This window comes from Mirounga angustirostris, unplaced genomic scaffold (genome assembly GCF_029215605.1).
Source record: "Mirounga angustirostris isolate CCGP_5_RB_7025 unplaced genomic scaffold, mMirAng1.0.hap1 SCAF_12, whole genome shotgun sequence".
In the NCBI taxonomy this organism is placed as follows: domain Eukaryota; kingdom Metazoa; phylum Chordata; class Mammalia; order Carnivora; family Phocidae; genus Mirounga; species Mirounga angustirostris.
In genome coordinates this window covers 55,383,502-55,402,729 of record NW_026991720.1, presented here as the reverse complement: position 1 = coordinate 55,402,729, position 19,228 = coordinate 55,383,502, and the positions used below count along the sequence as shown (strand labels likewise).

Genomic DNA, 19,228 nt, shown 5'->3' with positions numbered 1-19,228 from the left:
AGCTCTCTAATGTGATGTTACCATGTTTCCCTTTGGAATTAATAAATATGTTGGAAAGATAGTTTGCAATTATGCAAATATCCTGGTTTTTTTCAACCCTTTGTCCACTAATTTTAGCAGCCATCAGTGGATCTTACCTGAAGAAATTATTACTCTGGTATTCCAATGCTGATTTTCTATTTTCCTTACTCCTTAGAAGTTATTATTTGGGAATTATCTGTAATGAGGAACTGTCCTTTTTCTTCCCATTATTAATTTTATTGCACAAGTATTTTAGCTCTGGTCGTTTGGAGCTCTTTCAGGCTGGCTCCTATGTCCTTTTGACATGGTTCTGTCTTCTTGTGAGCACTTTCTTGGTTTCTGGTATCACAAAATGTTGGTTTTTCCCTACCTATATTAGTCTGGATCCTCCAGACATAATCTATATAACTAACAATAACTATAACAAATATAAATATAAATAAATACATATTATAAGGCAATAGTTCATGCAGTTGTAATTGAGGCTGAGAATTCCAAAACCTGCATTTGGCAAGCTGGAGACCCAGAAAAGTAGTTGGCATAGTTCCAGTCCAAGTACAAAGACCCAAGAACTAGGAAAACCAATGGTTTAACTTCTACTCTGATGCCAAAGACAAAAGGATTGATGTCCCAGCTTGAAGACTGTCAGTCAGAGAGAGAGAATTCTCCCTTATTCAGGCCTTCAACTTACTGAATGAGGCCCACCCATAGTAGGGAGGGCAATTTGCTTTACTCAGCCTACTGATTCGAGTGTTAGTCTCTTCCAGAAACACCCTCACAGACATACTCAGAATAATGTTTAACCAAATAGTTAAACCAAATGTTTAACTGGGTACTCTGTGGCCCAGTCAAATTGACAATAAAAATTAACCATCACAAGTCCACCTCTTGTCAACTTGGCACCATACACATCTTAAACCATACTTAATTGCCATTTATAGAAAATAACAAAGTCATGGTTTTGCCTAACATGATACAACTTTCCTGACTACAACTGAAAACACACTAAGCACTTCACCATGAGAGTAGCTACAGTTTTGAGTGATGTTTGCTCTTCTCAGTATCCCATAAATACTATGATGTAAAATTAACAATACTTAAATGCTATGATATAAAGTTGATGCATCTTATGTTACAAGATAAGGGAGAAGGGGATGGAGGAAAACAAAGATACTTGCATACAAATATATTCATAAAAAATAAGGAGGAAACACTCCTGACAGTTATATTCCTTGTTACTGTAATTTGTCATGTGGCCATAGTTGGTATTTATAACCACCTTCTTCTATTACCTATTCTGTATTCCCTTTGCCTTCAGGAAGCAATTCAGCTGGTTATGGTTCCTTACCTGGTGGAATGATTCAGACCTTCATTCTGAATTAGTAGTCCTGCATAGATTGAGTTGTTGTAGTTTTCCATTGACCTTAATCACAGGGCATAGTGTACTAAAGTATGCCCAAAGGGACCTCCTTGTATTCCACACATTCTCTTCCTTACTTCCATTGTGGAGTAGCAGGCCAATTTTCCTTGATAATCAGGATTAATCATCCCAGCCAGCACAGTAATTCCTTTCTTTGCCTATTGATTCGGAAGCATGAGGAATCCAAAGTGGCACGGCAGAAGTTTTAACATCCAGTTCAATGGAATCATTGTTTTATCCCTGGTGGAAGCTTTCTTCCCTTTGGAACTAGGACCTTTAATCTAGCAGAGTGTAAGGTCTCAGGAACAGAAAGTAAAAATGTTGCCAGTGGGTGACTAGGTGTAATATTGAGTGGTGAGACTCCCATTTCCACCCTTTGATTTGTGAACACATGAATCCTGGATATGGAAGAAACAGCACCATATATTGGATGCTGATTAGAGCATATGCATCCTTCTAGAGAAACTTGCCCCAGTCCTACAAGATATAACTACCTGGCTTACACTGAAACTGAGTCTTCTAAAGGCCATTCCACTATTCTATCAAACCAGTTACCTTGACTCTGCTGTCCATTATGCAGCCATACCCACCTTGCCTTTCGCAGTTGAATGCTGCCACTTGCCCCCTGCCACCTGGATCCAATTACTTCCACTGTACTTAGGTTTCCCAATTCAGTGACCATAGTTCCCACTGTAAGTTATGGTCTACAGAAATGAGCAATCACAAGGCTCTTCAGGAATTCCAGGACCCCCCTCCCCTCACAAATTTATTTCTTAGAGTTATGGTAAAAGGCATGTCTTCTGGACCTTTCCAGTGTGGATGAGTAGGACCTAAAGGACAAATATACTCTAACAGTCCAATCTCCCTATGTCTTTGAATCCCTTCCTCTTCATTAAACCAAGAAAGGTCTGACATTTCTAAATCACTCACTGAGAACCAGCTTTTTGTCCATGTTTTAACCAACCAAACAGACTGTTGGAGCCCTTCCTAACACTCCTGGATGCAACATTAAATGTAGAATCTCTTCTTACTGAGCCCATCATTCTCTACCTAAATCCTTTTCACACTATATATTCTTCTTCTAAGTGTACAATATGAGTAAGTTATTTCAACCCTCTTTACTTCAGTTTTCTCATCAATAAAATAAAGAAAATGAAAGATTCTATCTTAACAAGGTAGTTTTGAAATTATATGAAATAACATATACATATACATTAACATAAGCATATCATAGACATTCAATAAATGTTTCATATCATTTTACTTATTGTTGTGTTTGTCCCAGACCATAGCTTCATAGTCATCTCTATATGTATAACTCCAAAAATTTATATCTTCAGCTCAGACCTCAGGTCTGTTTATTAAAGTTCTAGCTCAGCATCTTTCCCTTGATACCACAAGGGCACATCTCGTCAACATGTCCAAAGCCATTGTCATTATTCTTTTCCCAAACCTCAACCTCTTCCAGGTTTCTTGATCCAGGTATATGGCACCCTTTTCCTACTAGTTTTGCTAGACAGGAATCTAGGAGTTAGTTTTCATGTTTTCTTTCCATTGCTGTCTACATCCAGCCCATTACTCCATCCTGTTTGTCATATCCCTTAAACATTTCATTCATCTATTCACTTATTTTTGTTCCCATGGCCACTGTCCCAAATCAGGCTTTCTCATGGACCATTTTTATATCCTACAAAGTAGTCTACCCACATCCTCTCTTGCTTTCTCCACTTACTCTCTAAAGTGCTGCCAGAGTAATTTTTTTTTTTTTTTTTTACAAAATAACACTTAGTCTGTATACCTCCTTGTTTTAAATCAGAGGTCAACAAAGTTCTTATGTACCATGTAGGATGGTAAATGTGTAAGGCTTTGTGTTGCAGCTGCTTAATTCTTCCATTGTAGCAAGGAAGCAGCCATAGCCAGTGTGTAATGAACACAGTTGTATTCCAGTAAAACTTTATTTACAAAAACAGGGTGTGAGACCAATTTGGTTTTTAAAAAATGAGAAATCTGAAACAAGTGGTTATCTGGATGGGATGTTGAAATAATAGACACCAATTGTAAAAGCCACCTAAAATTCTGGCCTGGAAGGTGGAAGGAGAAATATTTAACATTGCTGCCACCTGGTACACCAGGCACGTGTGCTAAAGCCACAGCTTGTGACATGCATGAAGGCACCAAGTCACTAGGGGTTGGGATTAGGGGAAATGTGGGGAATAAAGGTTATAGATGGCTAAAATATATTCAAGAAATAGAGAGAGAGTAGTCCTGAATGCAGCATTTACACTCTGAATGTTTCTTCTACAGAGGTTTCATCAATTATTGAACATTGCAACTTAACAACTATTTATTTTGTGGTTAGTTACATATTTTAATTTTGCTATCAATACTATTAGCTGAAAGGCGCTCAGAAACAAATGTGCATGTTAAAAGATATAGTGCTCGATTGCTTTTTCCTAAGAAAGTTGATAATGACCATGTAACTTACACAAAATGTTTGTCGATGTTCATCATACATCATGGGGACATAGTGATATCATGAGTAACATGAACCCTGAAGACATTATGCTGTTGAATGAGTGGCAGTGTCCACTTTAAAATTTAGTATTATTAGGGGCACCTGAGTGGCTCAGTCGTTAAGCATCTGACTTCGGCTCAGGTCATGATCCCAGGGTCCTGGGATTGAGCCCAGCATTGGGCTCCCTGCTCAGTGGAGAGTCTGCTTCTCCCTCTACCACTCCCCCTGCTTCTGTTGCCTCTCTCGCTGTGTCTCTCTGTCAAATAAATAAATAAAAAGTAAATAAATAAATAAAAGAAAAATAGAAGAAAAACAAAGGAAAAAAAAAAAAAAACTAAGGCCAAAGGAGGCAGTTTAACAAGTGCAGTTGCAGATTGTGCATTTACATATCACTTTAAGAAGCATGACTTTTTATTTAGATAAAACCACCATGCATCTACATTTTTAAAATAAATTTTCAATTTCAAGTGTTCTTTTCAAGCTCCAAAGTGAGGTAATAGTTCCACTGGAGGTAATAGTTCTTCCACTGGAAGAATCTCTTGGTTCAATGATAGAGTGTCCTTAGATACTTCAAACAGAAAAAAATCAGTTAATTCTAATAATGGTTTGATATTTTTCATTCAGTCTATGGAATCAAAGTAGGGTTTTTAGAAATAAATCTGCCAGAAATGAAACACAAGGTATTACTGTAGATGCTATTGTAAATTACAGTGAAAAATCTAACCCTGACAATAGGATCATTTGATTTTGTGTTAATATGCAAATTTAGATTTTGGTGGAGCACAGCTTAATCTTAAAGAACAGAAATATATTTGCCATTAGTTTTAGAGAACATAAATTCCTTAATTTTTATAAATAATAAAATATAAGTTCAATAGAATTTTATTTTAAAATTTCTTAAAAAAAAACAAGCAAGCTCATTAGTCTATCAATGGAAATTTAAACTATTTTTCTCAAAATTTACAATACCTTTATATAAACACAGCGTGAAATACAGGTAAATGTACGATTAAATGAAATACCAAGTCTTTGAAATACAACTGGTATTGATGACAAGAAATGAAACCTTCAGCATGGCAGTTCAAAATTTTGTAATCAAAATTTCTTCTTTGGTGCCTATTATCAACCATACTTTAGAAATGTTTAAGATGATTATTCTATAGTAATATTGAACTGTTTTGTAAATGAGTTTCTGAATTTTTATTCTATTTTTTCTAATCAGTTAGAATTCATTAATCAAGATAGTCAATAAATGGACCTCTGCCCCCATGTATGAAGAACTAACTACTATAGGAATTGTCCTTTGATCAGAAATAAAAGAAATCCAGAATAACATATATATGGAACAATGTTTTTCGACACTGGGCAACAAATACTAAAGGCCTATGAACCCGGCAAGAAACAAACAAGGAAAGAGAAAAATGAGGCCTACAGTTGCCTGAGGTTACTAATATGAGGCAATTTCCATGATTCAGCATAGGGAGGGAGAATTCAAATAGAATCCAGTGGTTTTTCTGAGTTGAAGATAAAGTAATCAGAGTTTGGGGAGACTGAAGTGACTAGAGTTTGTGGGGCAGAATATTTGAGGTGAAGTTGTTGCACAGAAAAAGAACTCTGTGTATCTGTACAAGAGTTTCTTTAAACCTTTGTCTTATTTTACATGCATGAGGTAAAACTACACAAGGCTGGGGAAACCAGTAGGTTAAATAATTCAAGCAATTCACACAGGATTGGGAATAGTTTGCATTCCTACTAGCCAGAGTGGAGAGACCTTGTAATACATAAGGCAACATGTAGAGATATTAAAATGGTTTTCTTTCAGTTTTAGGAATAAATTAGCCTTATACTAAAACCTGCTGTGAAGCCAGTCTAACAAAGAGTACTAGCAAGCCTCAAAGGGATCACACTGATTGCAAGTAATTTAATTGCGTGCCCAAATATAGTCCAACATCTTCAAAGAACACAACAAAATTCAATAACCAGGTATGTTCAAATTAGCAATGTCAAGCATCCAAATGAAAATCACCAGATATGCAATGAAGTAAGAAAATATGGCCTAGAAATATAAGACAAATTAATTAAACAGAACCTGAGTCAGAAACTCAAGGCATGATAGAATTAGCAGACAAGAATGTTAGTTATTCCTAATATGAAGAGGAAAGTTCAAGCATAATGTGGAGAGAAATGAAAAACCTAAAAAACATGCAAATGGTAGTTTTAGAGGTAAAAATACAGTATTTGAAATAAAAAAATTCTGTACCCTGAAAGGGTTAATGGCAGAGTATACACTGCAAAAGACCAAAACAAAACAAAATAAACAAAATAATTAAGTTGAAGAAGTAATAGAAACTATTCAAGTAAAGAATAGAGAGAAAAATACTGAAAAATTGTAAATCAGTGGTATATTGGACAGCATCAATTGGCTAACATACCTATAATTAGAGTCCCAGAAAAAGCAGCAGTTGGGGAAGTATTTAAAGAAATAGTGGGAAAAGGTTTTTGATGAAAACTGCAAATCCACAGATCCAAGAAGCTCAATCAATCTCAAGCAGAATAAACATGAATAAAATCACACTGAGGTGCATTATAATGAAATCTTAAAAGAAGCCAGAGAAAAGAAAAATCATATTACACACAAAGAAACAAGAATAGAGATGATAAGATAAAAATAAGAATCTTTTAAATCTCAGAAGTATTATGTTAAGTGAAAGAAGCCCGGTATTAAAGATTACAGAGTATATGGTTTTATTTATATGAAATTCTAGAAAAGACAAATGTACAGTGGCAGAATTTCAGTGATTGTCAAGGGCCAAGAAGATGGGTAAGAAATTGACTCCAAAGGGCCAAAAGGAGGTTTTAGGGATGAAGAAAATATTCTGTATTTTGATTGTGGTAGTCGTTAATATGCATCACTGCACATAATTGTCAACATGCATCATAACCTGCCCTTAGAATTGGTAAATTTTATTGACTGTAAACTATACTTAGTGAAGCTGATAAAAAAAATAGTTATAAAATGAAGCAAAAATATAAGCTCTTGAAACTATAAAGAATTTCAGTTACAGAAACAGTGTTTCTGATCAATTTAAAGAAAAACATTTAAATTAATTAAATTAATCCCTACAAAAGCAAAGAACAAGTTGAGGATAAACATGCAAACCACAGGATTTGATTTTGAAAATCTGTAATTGGGCTTTCAAAGATGTCTACATTTGTTGATAGAATCATTGATAAAATTCCTATTCTTAGTGGCAAAATTTATATTCTGTTCTGGAATAGAATGAAACTGAGAAGTCATATGATTTTGCAGCATCTAAATTTAGTAAGTAAAATTTTGTAGAATCATAAATGGGGAAAACTTTCTTGATAGGTTTGGTTTACATAAAATGTTTGCCAAAGAAAGGTACCTATGAAAGGAGGAAAAAGACATTAGTCATGAAAATATTTGTTATGAAATAGTCACTCATTTCAATATTTTAAAAATTGGAAGTGAAAATATTCCACATTTAGCAGAAATTACCACATAGCACCACACTTGTGAAGACAGTATTTGTCAATCAAAAATACTATAGTCTCTTGAGAAGAGTAATTAAAGATGCCACAGTTTCAAATTTATTAACCATAAAATTCCACTTTGAAGTGCAGGCAATTTTATGAAAAAGTCTAAAATATTTAGACCACATTGAAACATTCTTCATAAAAATACCAATGATATTTTGTCAGTGAGAAATATGGCCACAAAATTTATTAACATGATTATTTACCGGCGATCATAATTCTGCTTATGTTATTTTCTAATGTTTAGGTAATCAGTAGTTACTGTGCTTTGACACACATGAATTACTCTATTTTTGGTTTTTTAGAATGAATTTTAGTTGTGAAAATAAACTTTTGAATAGGACTATTTTATATTTTATAGATCCACTGATAAAAACAATTCGTTGACCAATAAATAAACATTTCAGTGGCATATAATTTTTATTTTTAGCCCCATTTTAAGCTTAAAATTGCCCCAACTTGGATGAAAAATTACCTGGTCACTCTATTGATATACCAACTTTCGATACATCACTATTTTTGTATATATACAATAATTTGGAACCCAATAAAGTTCTCCATTTAGCTTTAAAAATCTATCTTAAAAAACTATTAAGAAGCTCTGAACTCTGAAGAATCCATGAAGTGAGGTGTCTTGTTAGTCCCAGGTGTTAATTATCTCTGAAGTTTTGGGGGATTGGAAAAGGTTTGCTACCAGCTTCTTGTCCTGTGAGAACATGGTGTGTAATAACAAAAGACAGTATTATTCAGATGGCAAGAACAAGTCTAAGAAGTGATTCTTAGCCCCCAGAAAGATGAGGGAAGGGTGAGGTTTCTGGAATCGGGAGGCTTTTGAAGTGTCAGAGGCTTTGGTTGGGAAAACTTTTGGCAGATGGGTTATTTTTAACACAGACCTTCATTTGTCAGCAAATACTTATTTTTCCAAATTGCTCGACACCAAGAACAATGTGGTTTATGCTGAAGTCTGATTACACAGTACCTGCAGTATGTCATCTCCTGGCTCATATCTGACCCAGTAACGCTCCATCTGTGGCCTCCCCTCTAATTCTTGACCGTCTGCATCCATTACCTAGTTTTTACCTTTATTTTAGATTCATTCTTTGCTTTGCCATTATCAGACAAAACAAAAATGCAGAATAGTGAAGGCTAAATGGAGAGAAAGGAAGGAAGAAAGGCAGAGAGGAAGGGAGGGGGAAGAGAAAGAAAGAGAAGGAAGGAAAGAGAAAGAGAGAAAGAGAAAGAGAGAAAGAAAGAAAGAAAGAAAGAAAGAAAGAAAGAAAGAAAGAAAGAAAGAAAGAAAGAAAGAAAGAAAGAAAGAAAGAAAGAAAGAGGAAAGGAAAAGAAAGAAAAAAGAAAAAGAAAGAAAGAAGAGAGGAGAGGAGGGGAGAGAAGGGGAGGGAAAAGGAGAGGAGAAGAGGCGAGGAGAGAGGAAGGAAGAAAGAGAAAAGAAAAGATAAAAGAAAGTGCTGAAAAGTGGGGAGATTTACATAGTGGGCAAAATGAATAAGGATAGAGGATATGACCAAAGGAGTGTGCATGTCCATTTTTAATGGGAAACCCCCTCTCTTTTGACAGTTTTATTGCTTTAGGAGTGCAACCCAGTGGTGGCTGGTTACTAATATCTTGCTTTATAAATAGCAGCTCCTAAATACTCTAGTGGTAAACCTTGGTTCATTTCTCTTGTGTGCTAATAAGGGTATTATTCTTATGCCAACAGATATGATTTTCTAGCACATATGTTTCTGAAAGAAAAAAAAAACCCTACTCATCATGTGAAAATATAACCCATAAATTTGGAGTTTGAATTGGCTGCATATTGCACAGTCTATGCTATACCCACTTCCATTTTAATTATTCTTCTTTACAAATAGAGATAGTAGTCTATGAATGCATTATTAATGTAGAATATTTCCTTTGTTTTTATAGGCTTTGCCAGAGGCCATATTAAATTCAAAGTTTTGGGTTATTTCTGAGTCAGAAACCTCATACATTTGGATAAAAACCAAACTTCCAACATTTAATCTTAACTTAGCAGGATATTTTATACACATTAAATTTTATTCAAAAAGGTCTTAGCTATTTAAAATCTTTCTTACTACTCACATATATAAAGGCTATCATTCTGCTGAAAAATCATTATTAATGATTCATACCTTCTGTCCTGATTGTGTTTGGGGAATAAAGATGTTTGTTTTGTCTATGGCCAAGAATTCTCTTCTTGAAGAAAGAGTACAATGTTTAAAAATTAAAGCCCGTGGTTATTCTAGATGTGCCATATTATCTAAAAGTAAGTGTTTACTGACCTCCTCAAGGGTTTAAAGACTCACAGAAAAGTAAGATTTTTCTTCTGGAACAAATTCATTCTAACATCCAAGAGTAAGACATAACATGAGATCAGAAAAATCATTGAGAATTACAGCAGGGAGAACCCTTTCATTATCATCAAGCCCCACCACTATCATGTAATAAATGTGGAAATTGTGCCCCAGAGTGATCCAAATGACTTCTTTGGGTCTAGTGTGTAGTCTCTAATGTGGAAATCTTGACTTTTAGTTCAAGGTTCTATCTTCAGTGGACTTCTTACTCATGCTCTTCAATGAGCACTTGTCTCCAGTTTTATGGTAGCTTCGTCAGTGTCTTACCTGGTAAACAGGTGCTTGCAATCGTATAACGTTATGAGAAATGAAGAGTAAAAAGAACTAGTCTCAACATGGTTGTCTCCCTTGGTGCAAAAAACCCATGCCATAGAGTCAATAAAAGGTGGATCAACTGAGTCACATATCTGAAGAACAAGGGTAACCTGTTATTACCAAATATCATTTCTTTAGTAAAGCAGAGAACATATATAATTCTCTTGCAATGTACATAATTCCTTTAAGTTGAGATTTTTATATATTGCATCTGTTTTTGTATTTTAATGTGTAGTAGGAAGAGGGTAGAGGAGAACTAAATAAAGGAGGACAACAGAGTACAGAGTAGGAGATATTTTGGAGTCAGTCAGTCCCAGATGAATATTTTAACTTTTCTGCTTCCTATCCATGTGATTTTAGAATGATTACCCAACATTGCCTACATAATTATCATTAGGATTAAATGAAATTATAAATTATGAATGTGAAAACACCTAACAGTCCTTGGCACGTATTAGGAGTTCAGTACTGCTAGTATTTTTCCTATAGTGTACAAAACATAATTTAACCCATAAACCACCAGCCACCTGTTGTTTGTTTGTCAGAGGCCCCATATTAGTCACTCTAGAGAAAAAGAAAAGGATGTCATCCAGCATCACTAATTTTCTGAATATCATGAGCTAAAATAATGTTTAATAATATTTTGTGAAACACAATACGGCTGAATGCTCTTATAGATGGTATATGGTATTTCCAACTTGAGGAAGATTATAATGACATTGTGATCTAGAAAAATTAGGGTCTTGGAATATAATTGTCAATTCAGGGTCATCTTTCAAAGTTAAGAGAGGTAGGGGTGCACTACAGAATAACCCAAGATACATTTTCATTGCCTACTTCCTAAACTTCTCTTTAGTCCAGCTCCTCATTTCTGTTCTGTCACTTCCTTTTAGTTTTAGACATCATTATTTCCTACCTGGATTTTTGCCAAGATGTGAAATTGGTTTTCCTGCCACCACTCTCATCACCTTCCAGTTCATTGTCCATGATCTGTCCAGAGGGATCTTTTAAAAATTTAAACCTGATTCCCTGCCTCTTCTGCTTAAAATGGCCCCTTTATACCTACAGGTTGAAGTCCAAGATTATTCACATGTTATTCAAGATTGTATGTTAATTAGCCCATGTCTACCACAACAGTCTCACTCATCACACTCAAGACTTTTCCAAACATTCCAGTAGTTCCTAGCAGTGGACTTTGTACCCCCCAAAAAAAAACCAAAACAAAACACTTGAGACTTGAGACTTGAGTCTCTGCACATTTGTGTGCACTATTTCCTCTTCTAGGAATACCTCCCACCACCACCTCCCTTTATTTCAGGTTGATTAACTTCTGATGATCTTTCAAATACTTGGTCAAGTATTATTTTTTTCTGGCAACTCTTCTTTCACTTTCCCGTTATCATAAGTATATGTTCTACTTATTTCCTCTCAGGATCACATGGGCCTTTTCCACACAGTATTATCATTTAGGCCATGAATTCCTTGGTGTGAGGGAAGTATCTTTATGTCTTCAATACCTCAAAATGTTAGTGTGTGGGTTTATTCACAGTTAGAATTGCTATCATGTGGTCCAAATTGAAAGCTTTATGATTTTCAGGCTTTGGTCAGAATAGGTGGTTACAGCAAGTAAAGTTGTAGTAGGCAACTATGTCAGAAGGTTCTGTTGGCATGGGAAGTAGATGGGGAGACTGAGTCTCCTCCCCTAGCACGATATCCATTCCTTTGTGAAACAGTAAGCTAAGGAAAGGCCGATTGCAAAATGTTAGTTAGAGCTGGAAGGGATTTGAGATCATTCCCCTGTTTTGAGAAGCAGAAATGAAGTGCCAGAGAGTCTTGCCAGCATGATAGGATGGTCAGTGGCAGAGCTTGGTCCAGAACCCAGTTATCTTCCTTCCCAATCCATGTCAAATTCCTGTTTCACTGGTCAGGCTGCAGAGATAGTTCTAACCTGGTAAGTCATGTCACCATGTAGGAAGATTGTCCTGCTTTGATTTGGGACTACTCAACACTTGACAAAAAAATAGCTTCAGGCTGCAAGAAGGCCATCGACTTGCTCTTTCATATTTATTCCACTGGCGTGTTCTCATGAAATGACCTCCTCTTTTCCTCTCATTCCCCTTCCCTGTCTCAAAAAATGAAACTTCCGTCTGACATATGGAAAGATGCCAACATCAGCCAGTGCATATATTAAAGTTTTAAATCAGTTATTGTTCTAGTACACACCCTGGAGTTGAGAAAGAAAGAACATCCAGGACTAACAAACCTGATTGTTCTGGCAAAGTTGCCATTCAATTCATGCTGGCATTTCTGGGCTTTTCTTTTTCTTTAATACTCTAACCTCATTTTTTTAATAAAAAGGTAACAGCTCAAGTGGCAGTTTTTAACATTACTATTTCATTCAATTTCTCCATGAGACTTCTACCTCCTAGTCTCTTGAGGGTTTCCTAGAGGGCACTATGCCCAGAGTTTGCTTATTACTTAATTGTAGAGACAGCTGTCAGTCTGATAGTGAATTCATTAGACCGTGGATTATTCCTCACTTTATGACCCTCTAAGCAAAGGAGAGACTCAGGCTTGGGGCCATGAGCACCTCACAACTTGGCATTCTTAGATTGAGAAAAAGACTAAATCATAACATTTAAGAAACCAAATTACAGCTGTGTATAACAGAGAATTTTAACTTAACTGCTCTGAATTGGATCTATACAAGTATTCTGATTAATACTGCTCTAAAATTCCTATTAAAGTATGATGCACTTTTTTTTTCTAGGCAAGTACTGGAAGTCAGTAAGGATGGTGGCTCTGCCAAGGGGTTGTGCTTTGGCTGGGACTCAGTTGCAGGAGGAGACCGAGACTGTTTCTGCCCTGGCCTCCCTGACGGTAGATGTAGAACAGCCCTTTGCTTCAGAAGATAGCAGGTATGGATCCCACATGGGGGAGTCAAGGTCAGTAACATCCAGGCTCATCATTAGCATTTGTGAACCTCTCTCCAGGCTTTCCTTCACCTGTCTCCTCCACTTTCACCACCTGTCTTCTTCAAAGCCACAGATGCCACAGCAAATGCTGTAGGCCACCAAGAATTCATTTGTTTCATTCTTCATGGGAAACATAGAGCTGCAGCATGTCATTGCAGTTCACAGAGAATTAGAGAGGATGAGATACATAGAGAAATCACTCCTCATTGGATAATTTAAGTGCAGATCATTATGGAAAGAGCTACTTGTGTGTTTTACTTCTTTCCTTAGTTATCTCTGTTTCTCCAGGTATTCTTTTTCCTTCTATCATCATTTTAAAATTACTGATATAACAAAGTGAAAAAAGGAGAGGGGAAGCTGGACATATTACTAGTCAGTTGGATAACCTAAGTACATACAAGCTCCTTCTGTGACTGCCCTTATGGTACAAGGACTAGATAAAGATAGAAGTTGCCTCCAAAGGAGAAAAGAGTGTGTATAAAGGAATGTGTGGACTCTTGAGTCTGATTTTATTCCACTTTATGATAAGAAGATGATTGCAATTAGTCTTCATATGAATATAGCAGTCAGGAAAAGAAAAATAAGGTTAATCTAAGATTGGGTTTGCTTGTTTAAGAAATGTTTGTCGGTTTGTGCATTTTGGTGTTCATCATCCTATCATACAGATAATGCTACATTCAGGATGTTTTTTTTAAGTCTGCTACAATCAAAGCCATCACAAATGTACACATGTATTAACACTGGTGCTTTCTGTGGCTGGCTTCAAAGTCACATTTCCTCAATTTAAAAATGAATCAGGTGAGGCTTTACTAAAGCTGTGCCAGCTTGCAGTTTTAAATTGCTTATGAGAAGGAAATCATATTCCCTCCGTCAATAACATCACCATTAATTACACAGATCCTGCTACCTAGTACCTAGTTGGCAATTTTCCCCAAAATGCACAAATTTGAACAGTTTTAGCTTTCTTGCTTTTACTGGATATTCAGAGTTTAATGGATTTAACATCTTGCTTTGGTCAAGAGCAGGAGATGTATTGAATAAGAGATTTCATTTTTAAGCAAGTATTTTTTCTTACTATAAGTACTTAAAGACCAGATTACCTATAGAAAAAAATAGTTGTACAATATTGTATTAGAAGACATCTTCATATGGCATCTGGAACATAAAGAAAAACTTATTTTACTTCTTTGATAATATGAACTAACCCCCTGCCGTTCCCAGCTAAGAACCAAACCAAGTTCATAATCCAAAGGTGTTGCAATTATTCCCAAGGCCAAATGCAGTTAGTTGTCATCTGAGGGCTATAAAACTGAGGAAACTAACATCTGTTAGTGCTGGATATAAAAGGAGTATATCTATTCTTTAGAATTCATTTAATAGAGAGAAATGAAGCTAAATTCCAACCTGGGTGAAATGAATTGTAAATAATTTTGCTTAGAATAATTAAGAATAATAAGTTATGTTATAGGCCCCAAGTAATATAAAAATCTCAGCACTTTGGCAGGAATTGGCTCTATAAGCATGCTTGCTTATCCTCAGGTAAATGGTGTGTTTGACTTCTGATAATCTACAGGGACTTAACCCTGGCTTCAGTTCACAGCGATTTATTTATTTATTTATTTATTTATTTATTTATTTATTTATTTATTTTTAGTTCACTGTGATTTTTAAGCTTCCCCTGATGGCAGAGAGAGAATGGGAATGGGAATGTTCTGATGTATAGGGAAACAGAGTTGACGCTTGTGACCTGGATTCATGTTTGTTTATCAGTATTAGACACATTGTATCTATTTTGACTGATTTTGCTTATGGAAAGAAAAATGGTTTTGCTTGAAATATATTCTATGGCTTTGCACTTACTTTTTCAGCAGAGGAAAAGAAAAATGCTTCTAGAATTGACTTTTGCATTTCTATTGAACCATGCATGAATTTCATCAGAGAGAGTCAGAGACAGAGAACCCTTGAAAGCCACAAAACATTATTCTTTCCGGGGGCATGCTATTAGAACTGTCCCCCTACTCAATATAGGAAAGACTTTCAGAATGAGATAAAGAGGTGGAAATGTTCTTAGGCCTTTGTTATGAATGTAATATTATAAGTACACAGGAAATTTAAAAATTAGAAAAATCAGAAAACTAAATGGATGGAAAAGAGTGAAGGCAGATTCTTTTTATAGGAAATTCTTGCCAATTATTTTGGAGGATATATTGGTGTTTGGAGTGAGATGACTCATTTTGTACTAGGATTTTGGGTAAAGCAGCTCTTTTCCTGGCCAACTCATATCTGACTCATTTACCACTAGTGAATAAGGGATAAAATGCTCCTGGCTAAGAACCATTGTAAGTATTTTTTGTTCATTTTTCTTGGATGGGGGGGCAAGAGGGAGATGACAGCACAGTGAAAACAGTCATTTCGTTTTTACAACTTATTGATGGACCATGAAGAGTAAATTGTTTGAAAAAGGCTGATATGTGGGGATGCATTTTGGGGATGATTAATTGAAATAGTTTTCAAAACATAATCATCAGGTGGCAAAGGACTTGAGCAAGAGAGAAAAAATTAGAGGATCAGAAAAAAAGACAAAAAAATTAAATGGGGCCCAGTTATATGTTCAAAGAATACTTAAATAGGTAGACCTGGTCACATAGCATATCATTTAGAAGAGAGAATTGTGATTTTGGGTTTCTTCTTGTTTGGTAGGAGACTGCACCTTTAAAAGATTATAGCTTGCATTGGTTGGGTATCTGTTTCAAATGCTTCTACTTTGAAAAGGTCAGTGCAATATTTAGGTTTATTCTTGGATCCTAGTTCAGGCTCTGCTGAAAAATCAAGAAAAAGCTCTCTCTGGCAATCAAAACTTCAGGATGATCAACTATTATGTTATTGGGAACACATTTACACTCTAGAAATCCTGACTGTCTCTTTATCTCTCTCCTTTTTTTAAACCAAAACAAAAACTGAAAGTTACATTTTTCAAATGTCAGTTTGACCTATTGATTATAGTGTGAATCATGTTAGATTTTCTTAGTACAATCCAATCTGGTTGTTTATTTAATCATTTCATCTTCAATTTTTGGCAACTTTTCTCATGAATGAGATGGTTTCAAATCATTATATAATACAAAAGGATGAGAAAATATATGATTCCAAGTCTAGCTGGGTTTTTTCTTTTTGAGTAACTGTCTTATTCATGAGTATAAAAAAAGTATTACGATGTGCTGGAAAACCCCAGGTATCATCTCCCTTAGCTTTGAATGGCCTATCACTCGTGCCAAGGACATTAATAACTATATTTTTCTGTATCTGAAAATTTATATAGAAATATAGACCACTATTAAATACACATTCATGTCTAGTATACCTAGAAATACAACTTTGTTTTCCATTCTTTAGGATTGTGTCTCCAAGGCTTCTAAAAGCTAAATATTGTACAAATTATGCAGGTTTCTGATTTTTCTCTATGATACCTTTATTTTGAGCACTTGTTTATCTCACCAGGCAAATATTCCAATATAAACTTTATTCTTAATTTTCATCCAGTGTCTATAAAGTCTTAGTTGAAAAGTGGGCTAAGTGGGCTAAGATTTGGAAGCTCCTGATAAAAGGAAGGATAATCTGACCCTTCTTTTCTTCTTTTTCCTCCTCCTTCTGGGACCATCTTTTTATGTCTTTTCAGTGCCTATCTTGTGGTCATGGGGCCTGTGTGAAGTCTAACTTAGTATGATAGGGATTCAATCCAGTGCCCATTTCTATATTCAGGGTTCCATTCTGAATTCTTTAAAGAAGTGTTTTATAAGGAAAAAGAAACATATTTGAATAGAACTGTGAGTAAAATAAGATGCATGATAACTTTTGCTTCCCATCATCTCATCTTCATCCATCTCTACTCCTTCACTCTTGTCTTCTTCCCACTACAAAGGAAGAATAGAGTGTGACTCTAGAATCAGCTTGCAAAGGTTCAAATCCCATCTTCAATTTAAGAATTGTGTGATCACGGGCAAATTATTTATCTCCCTGGGCTTTATTTTCCTTGTCTTTAAAATGAAGGGAAAATTTCATAGGGTTTTGAGGATGAAATAAAATAGTATGTCTTAACACAACACCTGATACATAGTAAGTACTCAATAAATGTTGGTTTTATTATTTTTTCCGTCATTTTTCTTCTTCCACCATTTTTTTTCTCCTTTAATACATAGCTTATCATCCAGTGATCTATATTAGAATATAGAGGCTGTACCTAGGCATCTAACCTTTCATAGGTTAAATCAATAGTATGGTCATTAAAAACAAGAGATTGACAAATAATCTCTAAGCAATAAATTGAGTTAATTAATCTGCAATTAGCTGGCTTAACTCAAGACTTTCACAATGCCTAATACATTGTAGGTAATAAATAATGAATGAATGAATGAATGAATGAATCCAAAGACAAGACAAAATATCGTTAAAATGGTTATGTAACATTTTATAATGATACCTGAGCAATTCTTGTCTCTCTGGATTTACTATGTTTTCTGAGAGAATCAGTGTTGTTATATTTTATAAGAGTTTTCAAAATGTGTATTTTATATTTTCTTTTATAGTACTCATTGACAATGTCAATTTTCAGATAAGTAGAATCCATAGTACTCATATCACAAATATGGATTGACTAAATAAACATAATAAAGGAGGGGGGGCAAAGTGTCTGTCTGAATGGAGAAAGGAATTGTATATAGGGAGGGAGAAAAACTTGGCAGTGATGCTGACAGATTACAGGATTTTCCTCCAGCCTGCAGAATGAGGAAGGAGAATATCCAGTCCATTCATTCTTTAAACACTTTCTGATTATTCTGTATGGGCCAAAGTGTTGAGAGGCAGGGTCACAAAGCTTCCTCATAGTCCTCAAAATGTTCATATACTTGGGGATTATATTAGTTTTCTACTTCTATCTTTAAAAATTACTATAAATTTAATGACTTAAAATGACAGAAAGATCCGAAGGCTGGCACAGGTCTCTCTGGGCTAAAATCAAGAGGTTGGCAGGGCTTGGGTCCTTTCCTGGAGGCTCTAGGGGAGAATCTGCATCCTTGTCTTTTCCACCTTCTAGAGGCTACCTGCATTCCTTGGCTCATGACCCCCTTCCTCTATCTTCAAAGCCAGAAACTTTACATCCTGCTGACCTTTCTTCACTTATCACATATCTCTCTGAAAGAAGAAAGCTGGGCAAGCTGGCTTACAAGCTGGGAAAGATTCCCTGCTTTTAAAGACTTGTGATTAGATTAGTTCTACTAGGATAATTTAGGATAATTTCTTCATCTCAAGGTACTGAACTTTAATCACATCTACAAAGTCAGTTTTGCCATGCAAGGTAACATATTCACAGCTTCCAGGGATTAGAACCTAGACATCATTGGGGGCTATTATTCTTCCTACCACAGGATTAGACATGAACAACCAACTATAGTAAGTTACAAGTAATTTGCTATATTGAGCTGTAGAATAAAAGAAGACCTAACACGGGCCTAGAAATGCAGAACAAATCACAGAGTAGGACAACCGAGCCAGGGTGGAAAAATATATAGGTTTTCACCCTAGTAAATAAGAAGAAAGGTATCTGATGTAGAGACAATAGCTTGAGCAAACCATTTATTTTTTTAAACTTCTACTGACAACAGGTCCAAAGTACATTCATTGCTTAACCAAACTCTTACAGTAGTAGTTTTCTTACTAGTTCCCATATCCACTTTTGCCTCCTTTCCAATCCATTTTCTACACAGGCAATCAGGGAGCTTTTAAAAACAAAACAAAACAAAAAACAACTGGACAGCAAATCCTGTCATGCCTCTGCTTGAAAACCTTCAATGCCTTTCCATTTCCATTAGCAGAAAGATCATCATTCTTAACAGGACCCATAAGCCCTCCAGGATCAGACCCTTCCCTTAATTTTGTACCTCATATCTGACATCTTTCCTCTTTGTTTTCTGATTTGTGTTCCAACAATGAACCTGTTTCATTTCTTTTTTTCAAATTGGGGTATACCTTACATATAATAGTGTGCACAAATCAA

General features: G+C 35.5%; 1 protein-coding gene across 1 annotated transcript in view; it reads left to right on the top strand.

Annotated features, from left to right (window-relative positions):
* Positions 1–19,228, top strand: part of HDAC9 (histone deacetylase 9) — a 918,445-nt gene that overhangs the window by 885,287 nt on the left and 13,930 nt on the right. Inside the window, exon 25 of the mRNA XM_054505257.2 lies at positions 12,975–13,122. Coding sequence (XP_054361232.1) covers positions 12,975–13,122 — 148 coding nt within the window. The remainder of the gene's footprint in view (positions 1–12,974; positions 13,123–19,228) is intronic.